Genomic DNA, 19,361 nt, shown 5'->3' on the forward strand with positions numbered 1-19,361 from the left:
GATTTCTTTGCGAACTGCTGATTTTATTAGCTCACCTGCGTTTGTTGTGTTGGAGAATTCCCTGCCACTTTGTTAGATACTGTGGTTTTCTAAACACAAAGGAGGAGTTTCATTATAGCCAACTGTCCAAAATCTTAGCCTATGTCCAACTACTAGCTATTAGAGCCCTGAAATTTAGGAAGTTTCAGCTCCAACGCATGCGGAAGATACTAGAACATGGAAAGTGGTTCTAGTTCTGGAAAAGCACTGAAGCATACTGATAGATTCCATCTTCTGAAATCATGTCCCAAACCTTCAAGAGTGATGAAAAGGACCTACACTTAGAGCAGGGGTGTCAAACTGCCAGCCCACGGGCCAGATGCATCACATGGAAGCCGTGCCCACCCCATTGACGTCACGAGTCTGACATGTCTGACTTAGAGGAAGGCTGTGCTTGAGGTTGTTGTTGTTGATGATGATGATGTTGTTGTTGTTGTTGTTGTTGTTGTTGTTGTCATCATCATAACTTGAGAACTACCTGTATAACATTACAAGAAAGCCAGCATTTCTCAGTTGGAGTCCTATTAAAAGAGGTGGGAAGGCTGCTTTAGTCAATTACACTCTTCATTAGGTCTGGGATTGCATTGTAAACTGGCACCCATTTGTCTCTCTCCTCTGTCAGAAAGTTCTACTACCAAGGTAACAAACAAACAAATAAAAAATCCCAACAAGCTCTAAACGACGAACTTCAAGTAATTTCCATTAGTTTGATTCTGAACCAAGGTTAAATTTTGAATAGAAACTATAATCAAATCGAATCAGTTTATTACAGCCATAAGGCCAGATACAAGAAAATATCCAATAGTAGAACTTTGTATCAATGCCTATGATATAAAGGTTTCTCCTGTCCACATGTGTCTGCCTCTAGAGGGGCAGTGCTCTATTTGCTAGCCAAGGGAGCCAGCGTTGTCTGAAGACATTTCCATGGTTTTGTGGCCAGCGTGACTATGAGCCGAGGCACGCAGAACACTGATATTTTCCCACCAAAGTGGTACCTACTTATCTACTTGCATTTGCATGCTTTCAAACTGGTAGGTGGGCAGGAGCTGAGGCAGGTAACAGGAACTCACCCCATCGCACAGTGCTTGGGTCTTGAACCTGAGCTGTCATCTTTCCAGTTGACAGTTGAGCGTCTTTAACCACTGAGCCACTGCATCACAGAACTAGGACACGTATCCAAACTTAATTAGTGGTGTGGTGCATTGTACAAAAAGTAGCACAAAACTGAGTAATTAAAAACTGTGCAGAAAAATGGAAAGGTTCTTATATTTTGCTCTGTTGCCTCCTACAATTGATCACCCTTGTTTTTATTTGATGGTGATCTTTTATTTGCAGCAGCTAGGTATAAATTGCAATGGCCAGCTGATGCTGGAGACAAGCCTATCCATGTATGGTTTAGCATGCTGCATGAATCCATCTATCCTGAACCCTGTCTTGGCTTGCCCACAAAGGCGAAGTGATCCCCACCAACTTTATGGTGTCGTGTTCACACCAAAACATGTGTCCATCCTTCCAGACTGTGTGGTTGTTGGCCACACAAAGGCTGCCACCCTAGTTTTAGCCTGAGAAGGAATGATCAAGAAGCGATAAGATTGTGACGCTAAAATATCCATGAATGTCTTCTTCAGTGAGGATAAAACCAACATCAAAACCAAGCTCAGAAGGACTGAAATGCAGGGAATTTTACACATTTTCCAAACAGCATGGGCACTTTGACAATAGAACAGACTTCCGCTGTAGCAAAAACAGTCAGCAGCCATTCCTTGGATGTGTGTAAGCAAAGTTGGATGGCCCTGTGAGAGAGGTGCCTTGGTTGTATTCCAGATCATCTTTGATCGCCACTGAAGTCCATCCAACTCTATCATTCTAGCTGATTTTATCTGGAGAGACCACCTGGCCAAAACAAGCATGGCAGCTTCTCAATCAACTGCCCAAACAGGATCGATTCGCCAGCAATTTTTGCTTCTCAACTCTCAGCAGAGTGCATTTAAAATAACTTCATTTATTATTATATATGAAATAATTAAAGAACAGCTTCCGGTTAGCGCAACACATGTTTTTTTCTGAGATAGGTTTTAGTTGCTTCGTACACATTATGTTAACTGATGCAAGTTACCTAGGCAGATGATTGGTTGTTCGTTGTCCTGGCCAAATGTTTCCTGGACTGCCCACTCTTAATGTCACGAGACTCTGAATCTGCTTTCCTTGTTTGGTTTTTTTAGACAGAAGCAAATGCAGAGGAGGAAAGTGCCTCATTTAGCTGTTTACCCTCCCCAAAGTCTGAGATCATTTCTCCAAGTAGAGTTGAGGAAGTCTTGGATCCTTTGAGAATTTGTCAAACTGTGATGGTTCAGCATTCAGTCTCCCTGAAAAACAGTCCCTGGGGTTCTGCCCTGCCCGTAGTCTGATGCCTATTATTTTTCACGCCAAGGATCTGCTACTTGTCGTGCTAAGGGCTGCCCTTGGTTTTTGACTGTGGTGCTGGGAGAGACAGGCACTCTTCAAGATAGGGGCAAGGTGTTGACGGACTCTAAATTTGACTCAATCCAAACTAAATCTCGTAAATACACTACTGCTGCTGGTGTGATTATTCTCCATGTATTTAGTTACTTCCTCTCTTAAATCGCATTAAGTTTTACAATTCGGCAGCAAGTTTTGGATGGTCGTTAAGCATGCAGAGAATAATCCTCCCAACTCTATTTTGTCTGCTTATTATCACTGGCATCACTCTTTCATCAGAGTCGGTGGTCTAAATGCTGGAACTTTCTCTGGAGCCACACAGAGGGACCAGTAGCAGCTCCATCTGGATTTAGCTCATTCACCTTGAGCAAAATGTTGGGCCTTTTTTTGAGGTCATGCCTAACCGGCCCCCTTTGGAATGTGAGTCAAGCTTTGTGATAGGAGGAAGGCTGATAAAAAGCCTCTTTGTGTACTTGATAAGAGGGAAAAGATTAGCCTTCCCAACTCCATTTTCAGCTACAGCCAATTTTGCAGTCCAAAGGAACGAGTGGCTTCACCCATAAGAGTGAAATAATTTTTCTATCATTCTATTCTGATTTTACAAAGGTAGGAGTAGCTCAGGAAAATAAATATATGGTTGATGAACTCTGCACAATAACAAACAGACTCACAGATTGCCTGATATATTATCATCCTTTATGGGGGAAACACCCTTTTTTACCCAGTATTTCATGTAGAAGAAAGAAAGAAAAAATCAGCCTATCTTTTTGGCAATCAGGTTTACTCACGGGGAAAGAAAACAGAGGGAGAGAGAATATTTTCGAATTGGCTTCAACTAAATCAAAGCTTATTTACCAATTAATTAATTTGACAAATATCCTGCCTTCCCCTGAGGCGAGCTGCATAATAGATCACCACTAATAACCCACGAAAAATACAAGTTGGCATTTTATAAAGTTGGCACAATAACTTAAAACTCAGCTCTGTTCATGTATTCCAGAAGCGAGATCCATGGCATCATAAATCTGAGAAGGTAACCCAGTTGGTGTCTTCGTGTCACCAACTATGCTAAAACAAATCAAATCATATTATGGCTCACCATGAAGGACATGTGGATCTCCCCATTTCAAGCTCATCTACTAAATGGAGCTACTATTGCATTATGCGATATGTAAGGGAGCTTTCTCTTTTGTAATTGGGCACGGGCTTAAAGGACTTAATTTGTAAGTGGGAAGCCTACAACCTTGTGGAGGTTACTGAAGTAGAATTCTTAACATTGTTGCCTACAGGTGGTCCTTGACCCAGGGCCAACATGTCGGGGGTACTACAGCAGCCATAACTTCAGGACAGAGTCATGGGTTTCAAGGGGGGTGTCCACTGAAACTTCAAATGTCTGCTAAGCAACCGATTGTTAAGTGACTGGCTTATTGGATACAAGCCTGCTCTTGTATCTTCAAGGAAGCCTTCACTGGTGATTGGATGTTATCTCCCCACCCAAATGATAGGCTGACCCAGGGCTTGTTAAAAAGAGGTGAAATCTATCTCTTGCGTGACTCATTTTCTCACATCTCTATCTTCTGTGTACTTGTATCCAATTTGTTTTATCTGGTATTGCTTCACACTTCAATTATTTTTATGTGAAAAATCAAAGCCCATTACACACTCATACATTAGGCTTGGTAATCAATAGAGCTCAAGTCCAGCTCCTTGTGACTTTGCAATCTCCTGTTTTTGTCTTTGCAGCTGCTGAAGGGAGGCTAAAGGAGGAACGATCACATTAAGTCCACTTAGAACATTAATGACTCGGAGAAGCTTCGCATTCAGGAGTTTTAAGAGTCCACGCCAATATCCTATGTCTTGTATCACACTTCCTCTCATATTGAAGTAAGGAAATATTTCTCATGCATATACTCTGCCTGGCATTACTCTCAGAGTCATTTCAGTTTTTCCAAGTCAGGTTGGCCGCTTATTTCACCGCAAAGTATTTCCAAGGTTTTCTTTTAACCCAATCGAAAAACTGTTGGAGAATTGCTGATCCTGTTTTCTGCAAGATCTGTACTATCCTTCATTGATGTTGTAATTTACATATTTATTGGACTTTAGGTTCTTGAGCCATGCGGTGGCTTAGAGGTGAAGATGCTCACACACACACACACAATTTGGAAGGTTGAGAGTTCAATCCTAGGCAGCAACAGATGTTTCTCTATCAGGGCACAAAGAGAAAATATCTGCTGTGAACTCCGCATAGGCATCAGGAAGGGCATCCAGCCAGTAAATGCTCAGCTCCCTGATTCTTCTGCCATTTCACTTATTTGTACTTTTCAAAAATATATTTCTATAATTCATTTCACGTGTCTTAGTTATATTAATGTTTGTGCATGAGTTTGTGTGCCTGTCTGTCTATCTGCCTGTGTGTTTGTGTCTCTGTGTGTCTCTATGTGTGTGAAGAACTGGTGAGCAGTTCTCCACAGGAGCTCCTCTCTTGTCCAAAGATAAATGAAAGGTTTCATAAGAGGATTTCTTTTTATCAGAAAAATAAAGGGATTCCATTAAAATAAGTGCAAAATCTCCTGTGTTTTTCAAATACTGCTTGCTTACCGGAGGAGAAACAGGTGGAAGCGGGGGAGAGTTAAAAATTCATTTGCACCTATCTTAAGTATAAAGAAATGTAGAGCTAAGTTTGAAGAATGTATTCAGAAAAAAATAAAAAAAAATAAGAGAAACAGTCCAGGGACAGGAGAAGGCATGAGAAAGAAATCCAAAATAACCCTATAATAATAAAGCAGCGTTCTTATAATCCTTGCCGTCTCTTTCTTGATTTGGCCTATCTCAAAGAACTGACATTAGTTCTATTTGATTTCTTTTTTTGATTCTGTTATAACTGTTTACAATTGTTTTTATAATTGTGTGTCTCTCAGAGCAGTGCCCATCCCCCACCCCCCAACCTTTTGGGCACCAGGGACTGGTTCCATGGAGAAAGGTTTTTTTCCGTGGACCGGAAGGAGCATGGTTTCACATGCTGCCTGTATCCCGTGGATGGGGCCTTGCTTGTTTGCATGGCCTGGTTTATGGCATACTGTGGCCTGGTGCTGGTCCACGGACCAGAGGTTGGAGACCCCTGTCTCAGAGTTTCTGGTTTGAGATGGATGGCTATATAAATTGACTGGATGGATGTATGGATGGATGGTAGATAATAGCTAGGTAGCTAGACAACTAGAAAGCATGAGCATGTACTTTCCTGTGTGCATAGGCGATACCTTCATTGGAACCAACAATGCTGCAAAGAGTCTATCCATGTACATCTCTGTGGAGACAGCTAGGAAGAATTTTCAAAGCAGCCATTCAGTCTTTGCAAAAGATTCTGAGATACATTTTGTTCTGCTTAATGCATTTTGCAAAATACTTCTTTCAAATGTCTTGTGCAATTTTACTGAATAAATCCAGGTAGATTTCGGGGGTGGGGGTGGGGAAGAGGAGGAAAGGGTACTTCTGACACTTCAATTGGTAAACGTTAAGGAACCAAAAAGAGGGAGGTGGAGATCATTTTATGGATAAAGTGAATCATCACTGTGTAAGTGCCCATGAAAATGTACTATAATCGCCTGAAAACACTCATCGAAAGATTTGGATCTTCTTCCCCTGAACTGCTATTCTGCAAATGGTTTGGATGTCAGTTCCCATCATTATCAGCCCACGTGGCTTGTAGTCACAAGTATCAAGAGACAAGTAGGTTGAGGAAAACAATTCTACTTATTCTAATAAGTTAGTAAAGGTTTTTTTTTCCCCTGTTCTGTAGCCCAACCATGGCTGGAGATTCAAGGATCTTCATGAATCAAGATATGGAAATTGGTGTCACCCCCAGAGAACAAAAGAAGATTCCCAAACAAGCTCGGGATGATGTCCCCATTGCCACGGACCGAACTCGTCTTTTGGTAGCTGAAAACAAGAAACCCCGCCAGAGATACATGGAGAAAACGGGCAAGTGCAACGTTCATCATGGAAATGTCCAGGAAACCTACCGATATCTCAGCGATCTTTTCACCACTTTGGTGGATCTCAAATGGCGCTTTAACCTGCTTGTGTTTACCATGGTCTACACCATCACTTGGTTGTTTTTTGGTTTCATTTGGTGGCTCATTGCCTATATCCGGGGAGATCTGGACCATGTGGAAGATGAAGATTGGATCCCTTGTGTGGACAACCTCAGTGGGTTTGTCTCCGCCTTTCTGTTTTCCATTGAGACCGAGACCACCATTGGTTATGGCCACAGGGTGATCACTGAAAAATGTCCTGAGGGCATCATACTGCTTTTGGTCCAAGCAATCCTGGGCTCCATAGTCAATGCTTTCATGGTGGGGTGCATGTTTGTGAAGATCAGCCAACCAAAGAAGAGGGCAGAGACCCTCATGTTCTCTAACAACGCTGTAATTTCAATGCGGGATGAGAAATTGTGTCTCATGTTCCGGGTTGGAGATCTAAGGAATTCCCACATTGTAGAGGCATCTATTCGAGCCAAGCTGATTAAATCCAAACAGACCAAAGAAGGGGAATTCATCCCCTTGAACCAAACGGACATCAACGTGGGATTTGACACAGGGGACGACAGGCTGTTCCTGGTATCCCCACTCATCATTTCACATGAAATCAATGAGAAAAGCCCCTTCTGGGAGATGTCACGTGCCCAGTTGGAGAAGGAAGAGTTTGAAATTGTTGTCATTTTAGAAGGGATGGTGGAAGCAACAGGTAAGCCTTCAGAGGGTGGGTGCTATTTTTCCTAAAGGTGATGTCAAACATTCAAATGCTAAAGGAGGCAACGTTTGTTAACTTGTAAAGATATGAGCCCATGTAGTATGGTTTTCCATTTCCATTATTTTAAGATTCTGGAAGCTGGGAGGCATCGCTACCATTCATTAATGAACTAATACATTTTACTTTTGTTACTTTTGTTAATGTAGTTCTAGGTATTCATGATCCTAAACAGATAACCCATAATTTCATAGCAGGAATAATGTGAAGAAGATTCTTTGTTGGCCATGCATGCATTACTGAACTGAAATTTAATTTAATGGATTAGCCCGTGTATTGGTCGGTGAAGACCAAACAATCTTTAGGATGAGCTATAAGATACATCTGTTTGTGAGTAACGTAGAACCATCTCATGACCTCTATTTTAAACAGGATGCTAAAATAAATTAGCCATTTATTCAACAAAGATGTTCATAACTCAGCCCTTCAAAAATGGTTTTTTCGCAACTCAGTATTGCTTTGTTGGATGTGGGTCTTGCAGTCATAAAGAGGTTAATGTTATGTCCAAATCAGTTAGCTTTATTTCTTTGGCATTCTGGAGTATTAATAAAACATTTGTCTACTGATGACATTAATTGCAGATTCTGTCTTTGACATTTGCTGGAATCAGCTTGGGCTGCCTTTTCTTTGCTGATGAGAGATTAAACTATGGACTCCTCTTAGCAATCCTGACAGCTGTTTCTCTTTTTGTTTGGTGAAACCATTTTAATCTTGGTTTTCTTCTGGGTGATTTTTAAAACCTTCATTATCTGAAAGTGTTGGATGATTCTTTGTCCAGGGATATAGAAGCAGATGATACCACTCTAATGGCAGAAAGTGAAGGAGAACTAAAGAGCCTCTTGTTGCGGGTGAAGAAGGAGAGTGCAAAACTTGGGTTGAAACTTAACATTAAGAAAACCAAGATCATGGCATCCGGCCCTCTCAATTCCTGGCAAATAGATGGGGAAGAAATGGAGGTAGTGACAGATTTTATTTTCCTGGGCTCCAAGATCACCGCAGATGGGGACTGTAGCCAAGAAATTAAAAGACGCTTGCTCCTGGGGAGGAAAGCCATGGCAAATCTAGACAGCACACTAAAAAGCAGAGACATCACCCTGTCAACAAAAGTGCTTATAGTCAAGGCTATGGTCTTCCCAGTTGCAATGTATGGCAGTGAAAGTTGGACCATAAGAAAGGCTGAGCGCCAAAGAATTGAGGCCTTTGAACTATGGTGCTGGAGAAGACTCCTGCGAGTCCCTTGGACTGCAAGGCGATCAAACCAGTCAGTCCTAGAGGAGATCAACCCTGACTGCTCTTTAGAAGGCCAGATCCTGAAGCTAAAACTCAAATACTTTGGCCACCTAATGAGAAGGAAGGACTCACTGGAGAAGAGCCTAATGCTGGCAAAGATTGAGGGCAATAGAAGAAGGGGACGACAGAGAATGAGGTGGCTGGATGGAGTCACTGAAGCAGTAGGCATGAGCTTAAATGGGCTCCAGAAGATGGTAGAGGACAGGAAGGCCTGGAGGAACGTTGTCCATGGGGTCGCGATGGGTCAGACATGACTTCGCAGCTAACAACAACAACAACATAGAAGCAGTAGTAGGTCTAACTTGGAAATGAAGTACTATCCTGTTTCAAAAAAGAATAATATCTTATTTTCCTTTATTTGTAAATCTAATAAAACAATTCTCTGAAATGTTGTTGATCCAGAACGAATAGTAGCCGAGGAAGCAAGGTGTTTCTTGGGGGACTTCCTTTACATTTTTCTATTGCTCATCAAGACTTAAACCATGGTTGGGTGTCAGTATTTTGGTTCTTGCAGAAGTCAGCTCAGGACAGCTTTCAATGCAAACAATGATCCTACGGAAATACCTCCATCCCGTGATGTCAGTATGTCAGAGATCAGAATAAAAAAAAAACCTTAAATTAATCTTGGCAGATTCATTTTCTAATTTTGCTATTCAGAACCTGCTTTCTCAAATCTGCCCTTCGTGTTTTTGAAGTGTAATTGGAAAGAAGGCTTTCCAGGCTACTTAAATGAATGTGTAATCATAAGCTGAACGAAAGCCGAAGTCTTATGTAATTTACCCAGGAGAAAATCGCATTGGATTCACTGGGATTTACCTTGGAGTGAAAAATGTGTTGCGCCGTATTGAGGACTGTTAAGTCACTTACCGGATCATTTCTGTGTGACAATTACTCCCTCTTAAGAACTTCGCACAGGCTGTCTATCCCTTGAAGATCATTTTACGTGAGAAGCTGGATCTGAATGTCAGCAGATCGGACGATCTGCCAAATATCTGACGAGCCAAAGAATGTTTGGAGATTTCAGTGAAGGCAAATTTTCAAAGCTTTGTTGTGGAATTATTTAGATGGACTCAAAACCCATGATCCTTTGGAATATTGACACCTTCTAACAAAGTCTGTGTAGGTGTGGGTTCACATTTGATGACATCACTTTACTTCAGGGTTCCCCAGGAAATAGAAGAGCCCTTACTACAAAGGGGGAAAAAAGACATTATACAGGTAATCCTCGGTTTACAACAGTTCATTTATTGACTGTTAAAAGTTACAATGGTGCTGAAAAAAGTGATTTATGACCATTTTTGACACTTATGACCATTGCAGCATCCCCACGATCACATGATCAAAATTCAGATGCTTGGCAATTGGCTCAGATTTACAACGGTTGCAGGGTCCCAAGGTCACATGATCCCCTTTTTGCGACCTTCCGACAAGCAAAATCAATGGGGGAGCCAGATTCAATTAACTACCGGGTTACTAACTTACCAACTGAAGTGATTCACTTAACAACTGTGGCCAGAAAAGTTGTAAAACGGGTCAAAACTCACTTTTAACAAATGTCTCACTTAACAATGGAAACATTGGACTCAATTTTGGCCGTAAGTCGAGGACTGCCTGTAAAAGCAAAATAATAAAACAAACAAAAAAGACAAACCAGGGAGGCTGTGTGGCCAGTATGTGCTCCACTTTGTCTAAGTTATTTGCTCCAATTCGTCTGACTTACATAATGAATGCATTGGCTGATTCAATTATAGAACATTAAAAAGTATAATTTGGGGGCAGCTATTGCTCGCTTTTCTTCAAGCTTTCAGAACATTCTTTGTTGACAATTGGCCACTCACAGATTTATGGCTTTTAATTTTCAAACGACGGCCTTGAAACACAGACTTTTGGTAAGGCTTTTACCCCATGGAGGATTTCTTTTGATTGCAAAGGAAAGCAAAGCCGAATCGGTTTTATAATACAGCAAGGCCCTCGCTATGAGTTTTCCTGCCTCATGTCACGGGCAAAGAATCAGGATCAAATGTGAAGTTCCAATTAAGCTAATTTATTGCTCTTGCCTATAGACAAGAATCTAGTCAACTAATGCTCAGTGCTAAGCTAGATAAGAATTAACAGAATTCAAAAGGGGTTGGACACAGGAAATCGGGAACATATTGTGTTCCCGATGTCCTGTGACCAACCCCTCTTGAATTCTGTTAATTCTAGGCTGATTCCCCTCTTGACTCCACCCACAGCCTCTTTCTGTCCTTCTTCTTCACCTTGCTGTTACTATGGCAAGACTCATAGGCATCTTCCCCTCTCCCCCAATTCGGTCATGTCCGATTCTTGAAGACTGGACCCTGAGGTTTTCTTTGCAAGGATCTTCAGAAGTAGTTTGCTACTGACTCCTTACCTGTTAAACTTGCCAAGTTTGAGAAAGAGTGGTAAAATGTTTTGGTTCAAGTATAGAAGAAAAAAGTCATCGATGTGGACATTATATTTTCCCATTGTAGCATCAGAGAAGGCCATGCTTTTAGTATTCACTAAAATCTACTGAATCTCTGTTGTTTTTTTCTGTCTTACAGGGATGACTTGCCAGGCTCGGAGCTCCTACATGGACAAAGAAGTGCTTTGGGGGCACCGCTTCACCCCTGTCCTTACCCTAGAGAAGGACTTTTATGAGGTTGACTACAACAGTTTCCATAACACGTATGAAACCAACACACCTTCTTGCTGTGCCAAAGAACTGGCTGAGTCTTTCAGAGAAGGACCGCTACTCAGCCACCTATCAACCACGAACCTCCTGAATGGAGTGGAAACCAAAGAAGCAGAAGAGGAGAAAGAACAGCGGGAAGGGATGGAGAAAGAAGACCATAGAAACGAAGGCCTAGAAGCAATCGAACTGAACGGAAACAATGGAACAGCAGGAGAGGTGAAGGAGAGCCTGTTTCTAGAACATTAAGACTTGACGATGATAGGAAATTCAGATTCCCTTGCCACAGAAGGGACAGAAGAAATGGGACCGCCTAAGTCTAGAAGATAATGTTCTCACTCGCGTGGATATTATTGGATTGAGCTGTACCTTTCCACGCAATTTGAGTTTCTCCAACTCCATCCTGGAGACTACTGTAAGGATTTTACTCACCGTTTTGAGGACACGTTAAAACTAGCCAGCTTAAGGAAATAGAATGGCAGTGTAGATGATCACATATCTTGAAGCTGGTTGGTTTTTCTGTTTCTTGCAATGTGCATCTTTTGCACATTTTGAAAGGAAGAAATGGAAATTCGATGGAACAAATGTAGCTATGGGGGTTTCTCCCCCCCCCCGCTTAATTTATTGGAAATGCTAATTGATGAATAAAAAGAGGGAAAGGATAATGGGGTCAGGAACAGGCCTTGTGTGTTTGGCCAAATGTCTGTTGTAACTTTCTGTGTGATGGGATGTAGATGTGATTATTTAGTTTTGAGGGTTCTGTCTACTGTGAATTCAGCTAAAATATGAAAGAATATCATTTAGTGCAGGAAAGGAATTCATTTTCTGATCTGAAGTATTAGGGGTTTGGTTTTTGTGAGAGTGAAACAAGGACTATTCATGTAGTAGCTTCAAATGAATAAGGAACTCAAGGGCCAACTGGCTTTTGGATTGTCTAAAGGACGTTTTAAAGAAGGTTTCTTATTTCTTACATTTCTACCCTGCCTTAACCCCAGGTATTCAAACTAGCATCCATAACATGTCCTCCTTCAACAATTCCACAGACACTTTCATCTACCTTCTGGACTGGCAGGAGAGGGAAAGAGAGAGGGAGGGAGAGGGGGGAGGGAGAGGGAGAGAGTGAAGAGAGAGAGGGAGGGAGAGAGAGAGGGAAAGAGAGAGGGAGAGGGGGGAGGGGAGAGAGGGAGAGGAAAAGAGAGAGGGAGAGGGGGGAGGGGGAGAGAGGGAGAGGGAAAGAGAGGGGGGACAGAGGGAGAGAGGGAGAGAGGGGGAGAGAGGGAGAGAAGGAGAGAGAGGGGGAGAGAGGGAGAGAAGGGGAGAAGGGGGAGGGAGAGGGGAGGGAGAGAGTGGAGAGAGAGAGGGAGGGAGAGAGGGAGGGAGAGGGAGAGAGTGGAGAGAGAGAGGGAGGGAGAGAGAGAGGGAAAGAGAGAGGGAGAGGGGGAGAGAGGGAGAGGGGAAGAGAAAGAGATAGGGAGAGGGGGAGAGGGGGAGAGAGGGAGAGGGAAAGAGAGAGGGGGGAGGGAGGGAGAGGGGGAGGGAGAGAGTGGAGAGAGAGAGGGAGGGAGGGAGAGGGGGAGAGAGGGAGAGGGAAAGAGAGGGGCGAGGGAGATGGGGAGGGAGAGAGAGGGGGAGAGGGAGAGAGAAGGGGACAGAGGGGGACAGAGAGAAGGAAAGAGAGGGAGAGAGAGGGGTAGAGAGAAAGAGAGGGAGAAAGGGAGAGGGAGAGAGGAGAGAGGGAGGGAGGGAGGGAGAGAAAGAGAGATTCCAAAATCACAAAGTCGCTGAAGCTGGACCTGAACCACAAAATGAGGGTTTAAATGAAATGATCAAATCTAGTTTCCAAGATTTATATTTTATTATGTTAATTGTAATGTTAATGCAATTAAATATAATTAATCTTAGGTTTACTCATCATATCTACAGTATGTTGACCAGATTGTCAGAGCACTGCATTGTAAGAGGAAGGCATCAGCTATCTTAGGAAAGCGTAAGGTTGATATAAGACCTCTCCCCCAATTAATCAATTTCTTTTTAGTCCACTCAGGATAAGACTCATAATCAGATCCTAACCCATTATTGGGGAGGCAGGTAGGAAAGGTCTGAAATGGTGGGAACTGGACGACTAGAATAAAAAAGGTGAAAGACCTGAACAGCAACACATGCCCTGTACCATCTGTTAAAAAAAAAACAAAACCTCCGACTGCTTTGATGCAATTTCTTTCTTGCATTTCTCAACAGACCAGTGTGGTACATGGTCCTTTTACAGCAAAGATTTTGAAGTGGGGAGAACTTCCTTGCAGTTACTTTGTAAAAATAAAAATAAAAATAAAGACTGAACTGGACTTTGAATGAATTTTGTGTCTATCAAATTCGTCCTGCTGTCCACAACACTCTTCTGGTGTCTCCTATGATTCTGTGGTCTTTTCCCAAATCCCGATATTCATATTATTTTTCAGAGGCATCCAGTCATCTAGTATCATACAGTACCTCCTTTGAACAAAAGGACACTGTCATTGCAAACAAGATAGAACTGTATGGATATATGCTGATGGTAGTTGTAGAAATAAGAGGCCAAGAAAGCTTAATGAAATTTCACCCACTAAGAACTTTCTCACACCCTTGAATGTGCCCAGCATTGAGTTCCCAAAAAGGGACCATAATACATATTTCCAGGGCTTTTTTTTCCTCATAGAACGCTCAGAACGGAGTTCCAGCACCTTTTTTGGATGGAACCTTGTAGGGTAGGCAAGGCAGGTTGTATGACATGTGTGAGTTCCGGCACCTTTTTCTTTTACAAAAAACGCACTGCATATTTCTATGCATATTTTGGCTCTGAATGTGACTGCTAATTTTGTTTTCACTTGCCTTCAAGGATAAAGAAAACCAGACTGTGTTTGCTCAGATGCAGCTTGGATGTGCACGTAGTTATTTCCTCCTTTGCTTCCCCCTTCTGTTCCCACCTTGTCATGTTGCCCTTGGTCTGCTCCAGTCAAATTCAGGTGTTTTTCTTTGTTTGAAGTTCAACCCGCACGAGTGGAATCCAAAATCTGTCTGGAATCATGAAGGGACAACAGAGAGTTGGTGAAAGGGAATAAGAATAATATAGAATTGAACAATTTAAAAATAATAGGCAAGTTTCTCAGGCCAGCAGAACCCAAATTTTTTTTAAAAAAATAGCAGATTAAAATTATGATAGATTAAAAACTGAGCTTACCAATGGCTTTCCAAGGGAATCCGCAGGTCCAATAAGATTTTTTTTTTCATAGAGAGACAGGTTGGATTATTTTTTTTTCAAAACGAAAGTTTTCTTAACTTTTGCCTAGAGAGACTGGCTCCATTTTAATTCTTTCCTTCGTGGAAGGAGGAGAGCTAACCCTCTTTGCCATGATTTAGCACTTTGGGGATAATCTCATTTTTTATGGAAGTACCACAACAGAATGTTATCAGCATTCTACTGATGGTGTCGCCAGGTTTTCAAAATTTCACAACAGCCATACTGACGGTTTGAGATACTGAAACCTTTGTTTCAAGATGCAAAGATTTAAAGTCTTTGCATTGAGAGACACTGAAAAATGATTCAACCGGCCTTATATCTGTGCCTTTTTCTATAGAATGGGACAATCCAGTCTTCATATGAAGACATATCCTTTGTTTTGGTAAGCAAATGCCTTGGTAAGACGACACTTAGAATATTGTATCCAGTTCTGGTCATCACGGTATAAAAAAGATGTTGAGACTCTAGAAAGAGTGCAGAGAAGAATAACAAGGATGATTATGGGACTGGAGGCTAAAAGATTGCAGGAATTGGATATATCTAGTTTAATTATAAGGAGGACTAGGGCTGGCATGATAGCAGTGTTCCAATATCTAAAGGGCTGCCCCAAGGAAGAGGGGATCATCCTATTCTGCAAAGCACCCAAGGGCAGGACAAGAAGCAATGGATGGAAACAAATCAAGGAGAGATACAACCTAGAACTAAGGAGAAATTTCCTGACAGTTAGAACAATTAATCAGTGGAACAACTTGCCTCCAGAAGCTGTGGGTGTTCCAACATTGGAGGGTTTTAAGAAGAGATTGGACAACCATTTGTCTGAAAGGGTAATAGGGTTTCCTGCCTGAGCAGGTTGGACTAGAAGACCTCCAAGGTCCCTTACTGTTAGTCTGTTATTCTGCTATAGCTAATTCTAAATACAGAATGTCCTTCTTACTTCCCCAGATACTATACTTCTCACTGCTTCTTATCACCCATGTATTATTTAGCATTTTCATTAGCAACAAGAACACCGAACCACAGAGATGAGGCTACAGCAAATGTTATTTGTGCTGGAAAAATAAGGAATATCCGATTAGAAGCTTCCTTTGCTATGTGGCTGGTAGAATCTGGAGCCAACAGGACAGCAAAAGATGACACGTCGTCAGAAGAGACAAAAGCCATAGTTTGGCATGTGGTTGGGAGGTTAAATTAATTAAGAAGCGAGGAAAATTTAAAAGCTTTCAAGTTATTTATAACGGCATCTCCACTGCCGAAAATCAAGGTCATATGAAAGAGAATCAAAGTGTAGGAGGTGGGCTGTCCTTGCTTCTTTGCAAACAAGGTGAAACAAGCATACGTTCATCCAAATCAAAATGCATGTGAGGCAGTAAGAACAAGTCAATGGCACTCACAGAAACGAGCCGATCCTAGAGAGGAAATTTGCACCTCTGGGTCAAGATGATGAACAACCCTTAGCGTGTGGGCCATATGATTCACTAAAAAAAACCTGCCAGCAAATTCTTTTCATCAATTTTCTCCTTCAATTATATATATCTAATGAGATCCCCCTCTTAAAGGCCGCTGAAGCTCAGATTTAACATTTGTCACATTGCAGCTAGATTTACACAACCCCTTGAGGATTTGGGGGAGCTGGGCATATTATTTTATTTTAAATAATGTAATAAAAATGTGGATTAGTGTTCCAAGTTTAGTGAATTGTTTGGCCTCAGCCACTGTGGCTGTAATATAAATCACCCTGTTTTATGAACCTGGCTAATTCTGGGTCAGTTAATAGAACAAGAGTAAGCAGAACACAGATTGGTAGAACATGTAAACTCATGGTTCCTTTACAAAGAGTTTGTGGATTTAAAGTTGTCCCAATGGCTCTTGTTCATGAGGCAACTGGACTTTCTTGTTTTTCCTTTGAAGATGTTGCACTTCTCATCCCACAAGCTTCTGAAGATGAATGAGAAGTGGAACATCTTCAGAGAAAAAACAAGGAAGTCCGGTTGCCTGGTGACCAAGCGCCTTTGGGATAACTATGACCTGAATGACTGAGAATCTCCATAGATATGTGGATTTAAAGGTGAATATGACACCAATAGGGACGCAGTGGCTCAGTGGGTTAGGACGCTGAGCTTGTCGATCAGAAGGTCGACAGTTTGGTGGGTCGAATCCTGAGTGCCGCGTAACAGAGTGAGCGCCTGTTACTCGTCCCAGCTTTTGCCAACCTAATGTAGCAGTTCGAAAGCACGTAAAAATGCAAGTAGAAAAATAGAGACCACTATGGTGGGAAGGTAACAGCGTTCCCTGCGCCTTTGGCGTCTAGTCATGCCGGCCACATGACCACGGAGACGTCCTCGGACAAGCGCTGGCTCTTCAGCTTTGAAACGGAGATGAGCACCGAAACGACTAGCATGCATGTGCGGGGGAACCTTTACCTTTACCTATGACACCAATGTAAGCTTTCTTTGCTTGTGCTTCTCTCATAAGGTGCAAAGGAGTATCTTTCCTACTTTCCTACCAATGAAGCCTCTGTGGATAGCAATGGATACGTATAAATTCCAAATTTTCAATTTTTTTTTTCTGTGGGGGAACATTCATGCTTAACATTATTTTTAAACCAAGCATGTTCTAAGTGAACATGAAAGGTGTATTTAAAGGTGTTAAAGCCACACAGATGAACTCATCACGGTCGTGACTGGTTTGCTTTCACCACCGAATGAGTTGAAGCTCATCCTGTGTGCTTGAAAATGCCCTTGAATAGCTTTTCAACCAAGTATTCATATTCCTGCCTACCAAGTTACAATAAATTATTGCCAACAGGATCCAAATGTTGCACTTTCATGGTATCGACCGACACATTCATCAACTCCAACTTCAGCGACAGATTTAAAAGCCTCCATCCCTAGAAAATTGATTAAGCTCAGATTACAGGTGCTCTGTAAATGGCCTAGAGATTAACTGACTCCCATCTCCCTGCGCCAAATGAAAAAAAAAAAAGAGTTCAAAATCAAATAGTCCTTTTTGGATGGCTTTTCAAGCCAGCTGTCATTTGTGCTTTCAGAGCAATCCATCACAATTTTTTCTAGCAAAAGAAAATGTCACCGTGTCCTGCTGTAATCAAGGTCAAAGTCATTTCAAATGGAATGTGACTGGGCTCTTTTTTTAAAAAAAATCTACTCTGTACCTCCATTTATATGCCTGGGTGGGATGTAGATGAAATAAATATATCAATCATATATTTATTATATAGTCACTTGTATATAAAAAGAGAACAAATTGCATTCCTCTCTTGCAGTGATGACAATACCTAGTTGGGTAATGAAAAAAAAAACAAGTTAAGAAAGTGTCAAGAATCCCACACTTCAACCCTGAGATACAAATATTTTTTGATGTACGAATCAATATACATTTCTTTCCCCTGCTTAAAATATAGGAAATCTGACGGCAATAGGTCTAAATGCAATTTTGAGGGGGGAAAAAACCCATTTAGTCTCTTTCTTATCCGAGTCTATACATTTAATCATCTCATTCTCTGGCACTAAAATTCAGAGCAAGGTTTCCTACCTCAAAAATCTGTGTGTTCTTTACCTAGATTTTCCTAAAGAGTAAATTAAAAAAAACAAAACAGCGTTATCACATTTTTCAGGTCCTTAACTAACAACTAGCCTAGGGTAGGCAGGGCTTGTCTTTGCGCTTTCTAGCAAACTGCAACAGATTTTTCAATTCCTCAAATCGTAAAGCTGAGCTCAAAGTGTCAGACATATTTATTGCTTGTATATATAAAGGCATCACTATCTTTAATTAAACTTTTTTTTCTGGCTTTAGATACGACCTTGCATTTAACATTGATTTCCTGTCTACTGATTTATTTATTTCTGCTAGATCTCTTCTCAGTTTTGACCTCTTTTGTCTCCCTGAAGCTTGATTATAGGAGACTATTCCTACATTTCTTTCAATGGTTTGTCACATTTCTTTCAATGGTTTGTCACATTTTTATCAACAAATTTCAAAGGGCCCGACTAGGTATGCAACCTTCAAATTGTACCTATAGGGTAAAGGGGGAATATTTTGTCTTTCTATCCAACCTGCAAGCTTCTCTCTCTTGATTTTGAGTGCAGACAATGTGTCCCTGGTATACCCCACCCCCGTTAGAATGTTTATTTCTATTCAATATAGACAGCATTTCCCAACTATTCCTAGACTTTTCATTTTGTATTATAGAACTCAGATACAAAGTGGACCCTGTAATGGTGAAGTGGACTCTACTCAACAACAACAACAAAATACTTTAGGAGAGTCTTCATGCAAGAAAAAGTGAAAGAAAAAAAAATAGAATGAAATCCCGCAAGATGGATGGACTTAATTAGAATAATAATAAATTCATCACTGAGAGACTTTAAAAGTCAGGTTAAGGGTAGAACGTTCTGGAGACAGTCTCTCTGTGTGGTTGCTAAGAGTTGACCCTGTTATCATCATCACCATCATCACCATCATCAAATCATCATCATCCAGGAAGATCAACTTCCTCGCTTTTAACTTTTTACAGGCAAGAAGATTTTTCCTATTTGCCTAACTCCTAGGAAAGGTTAGATTTGTAAACAGGAATCATAGCATATATTTTCTATCCTGATACCATCTAATAAAATATTTAGCTATATGAGGAAAATAACTCACAGGGATCAAAATGGAAAAAGGCCCCGAGCGAACAAAACCCCAAATCCAGTGAAACTATTTATTTGTTTATTTATTTATTTAAATTTCATACTTCTTTAGCGGACTATCTCCCTTAGAGAAGGGAGTACTTGGAAATTCATT

General features: G+C 41.3%; 1 protein-coding gene across 1 annotated transcript; it reads left to right on the forward strand.

Annotated features, from left to right (window-relative positions):
* Positions 1–6,299: 6,299 nt before the first annotated feature.
* Positions 6,300–11,536, forward strand: KCNJ5 (potassium inwardly rectifying channel subfamily J member 5; the record flags this gene model as incomplete). The annotated part of the gene is made up of 2 exons (XM_083368864.1): positions 6,300–7,242; positions 11,160–11,536. Exons 1-2 carry the CDS (start codon positions 6,303–6,305, stop codon positions 11,534–11,536), a joined length of 1,317 nt encoding a protein of 438 aa, XP_083224990.1. The 5' UTR covers positions 6,300–6,302.
* Positions 11,537–19,361: the final 7,825 nt, after the last annotated feature.

Source organism: Vipera ursinii, assembly GCF_947247035.1.
Source record: "Vipera ursinii genome assembly, chromosome: 8".
Lineage (NCBI taxonomy): Eukaryota > Metazoa > Chordata > Lepidosauria > Squamata > Viperidae > Vipera > Vipera ursinii.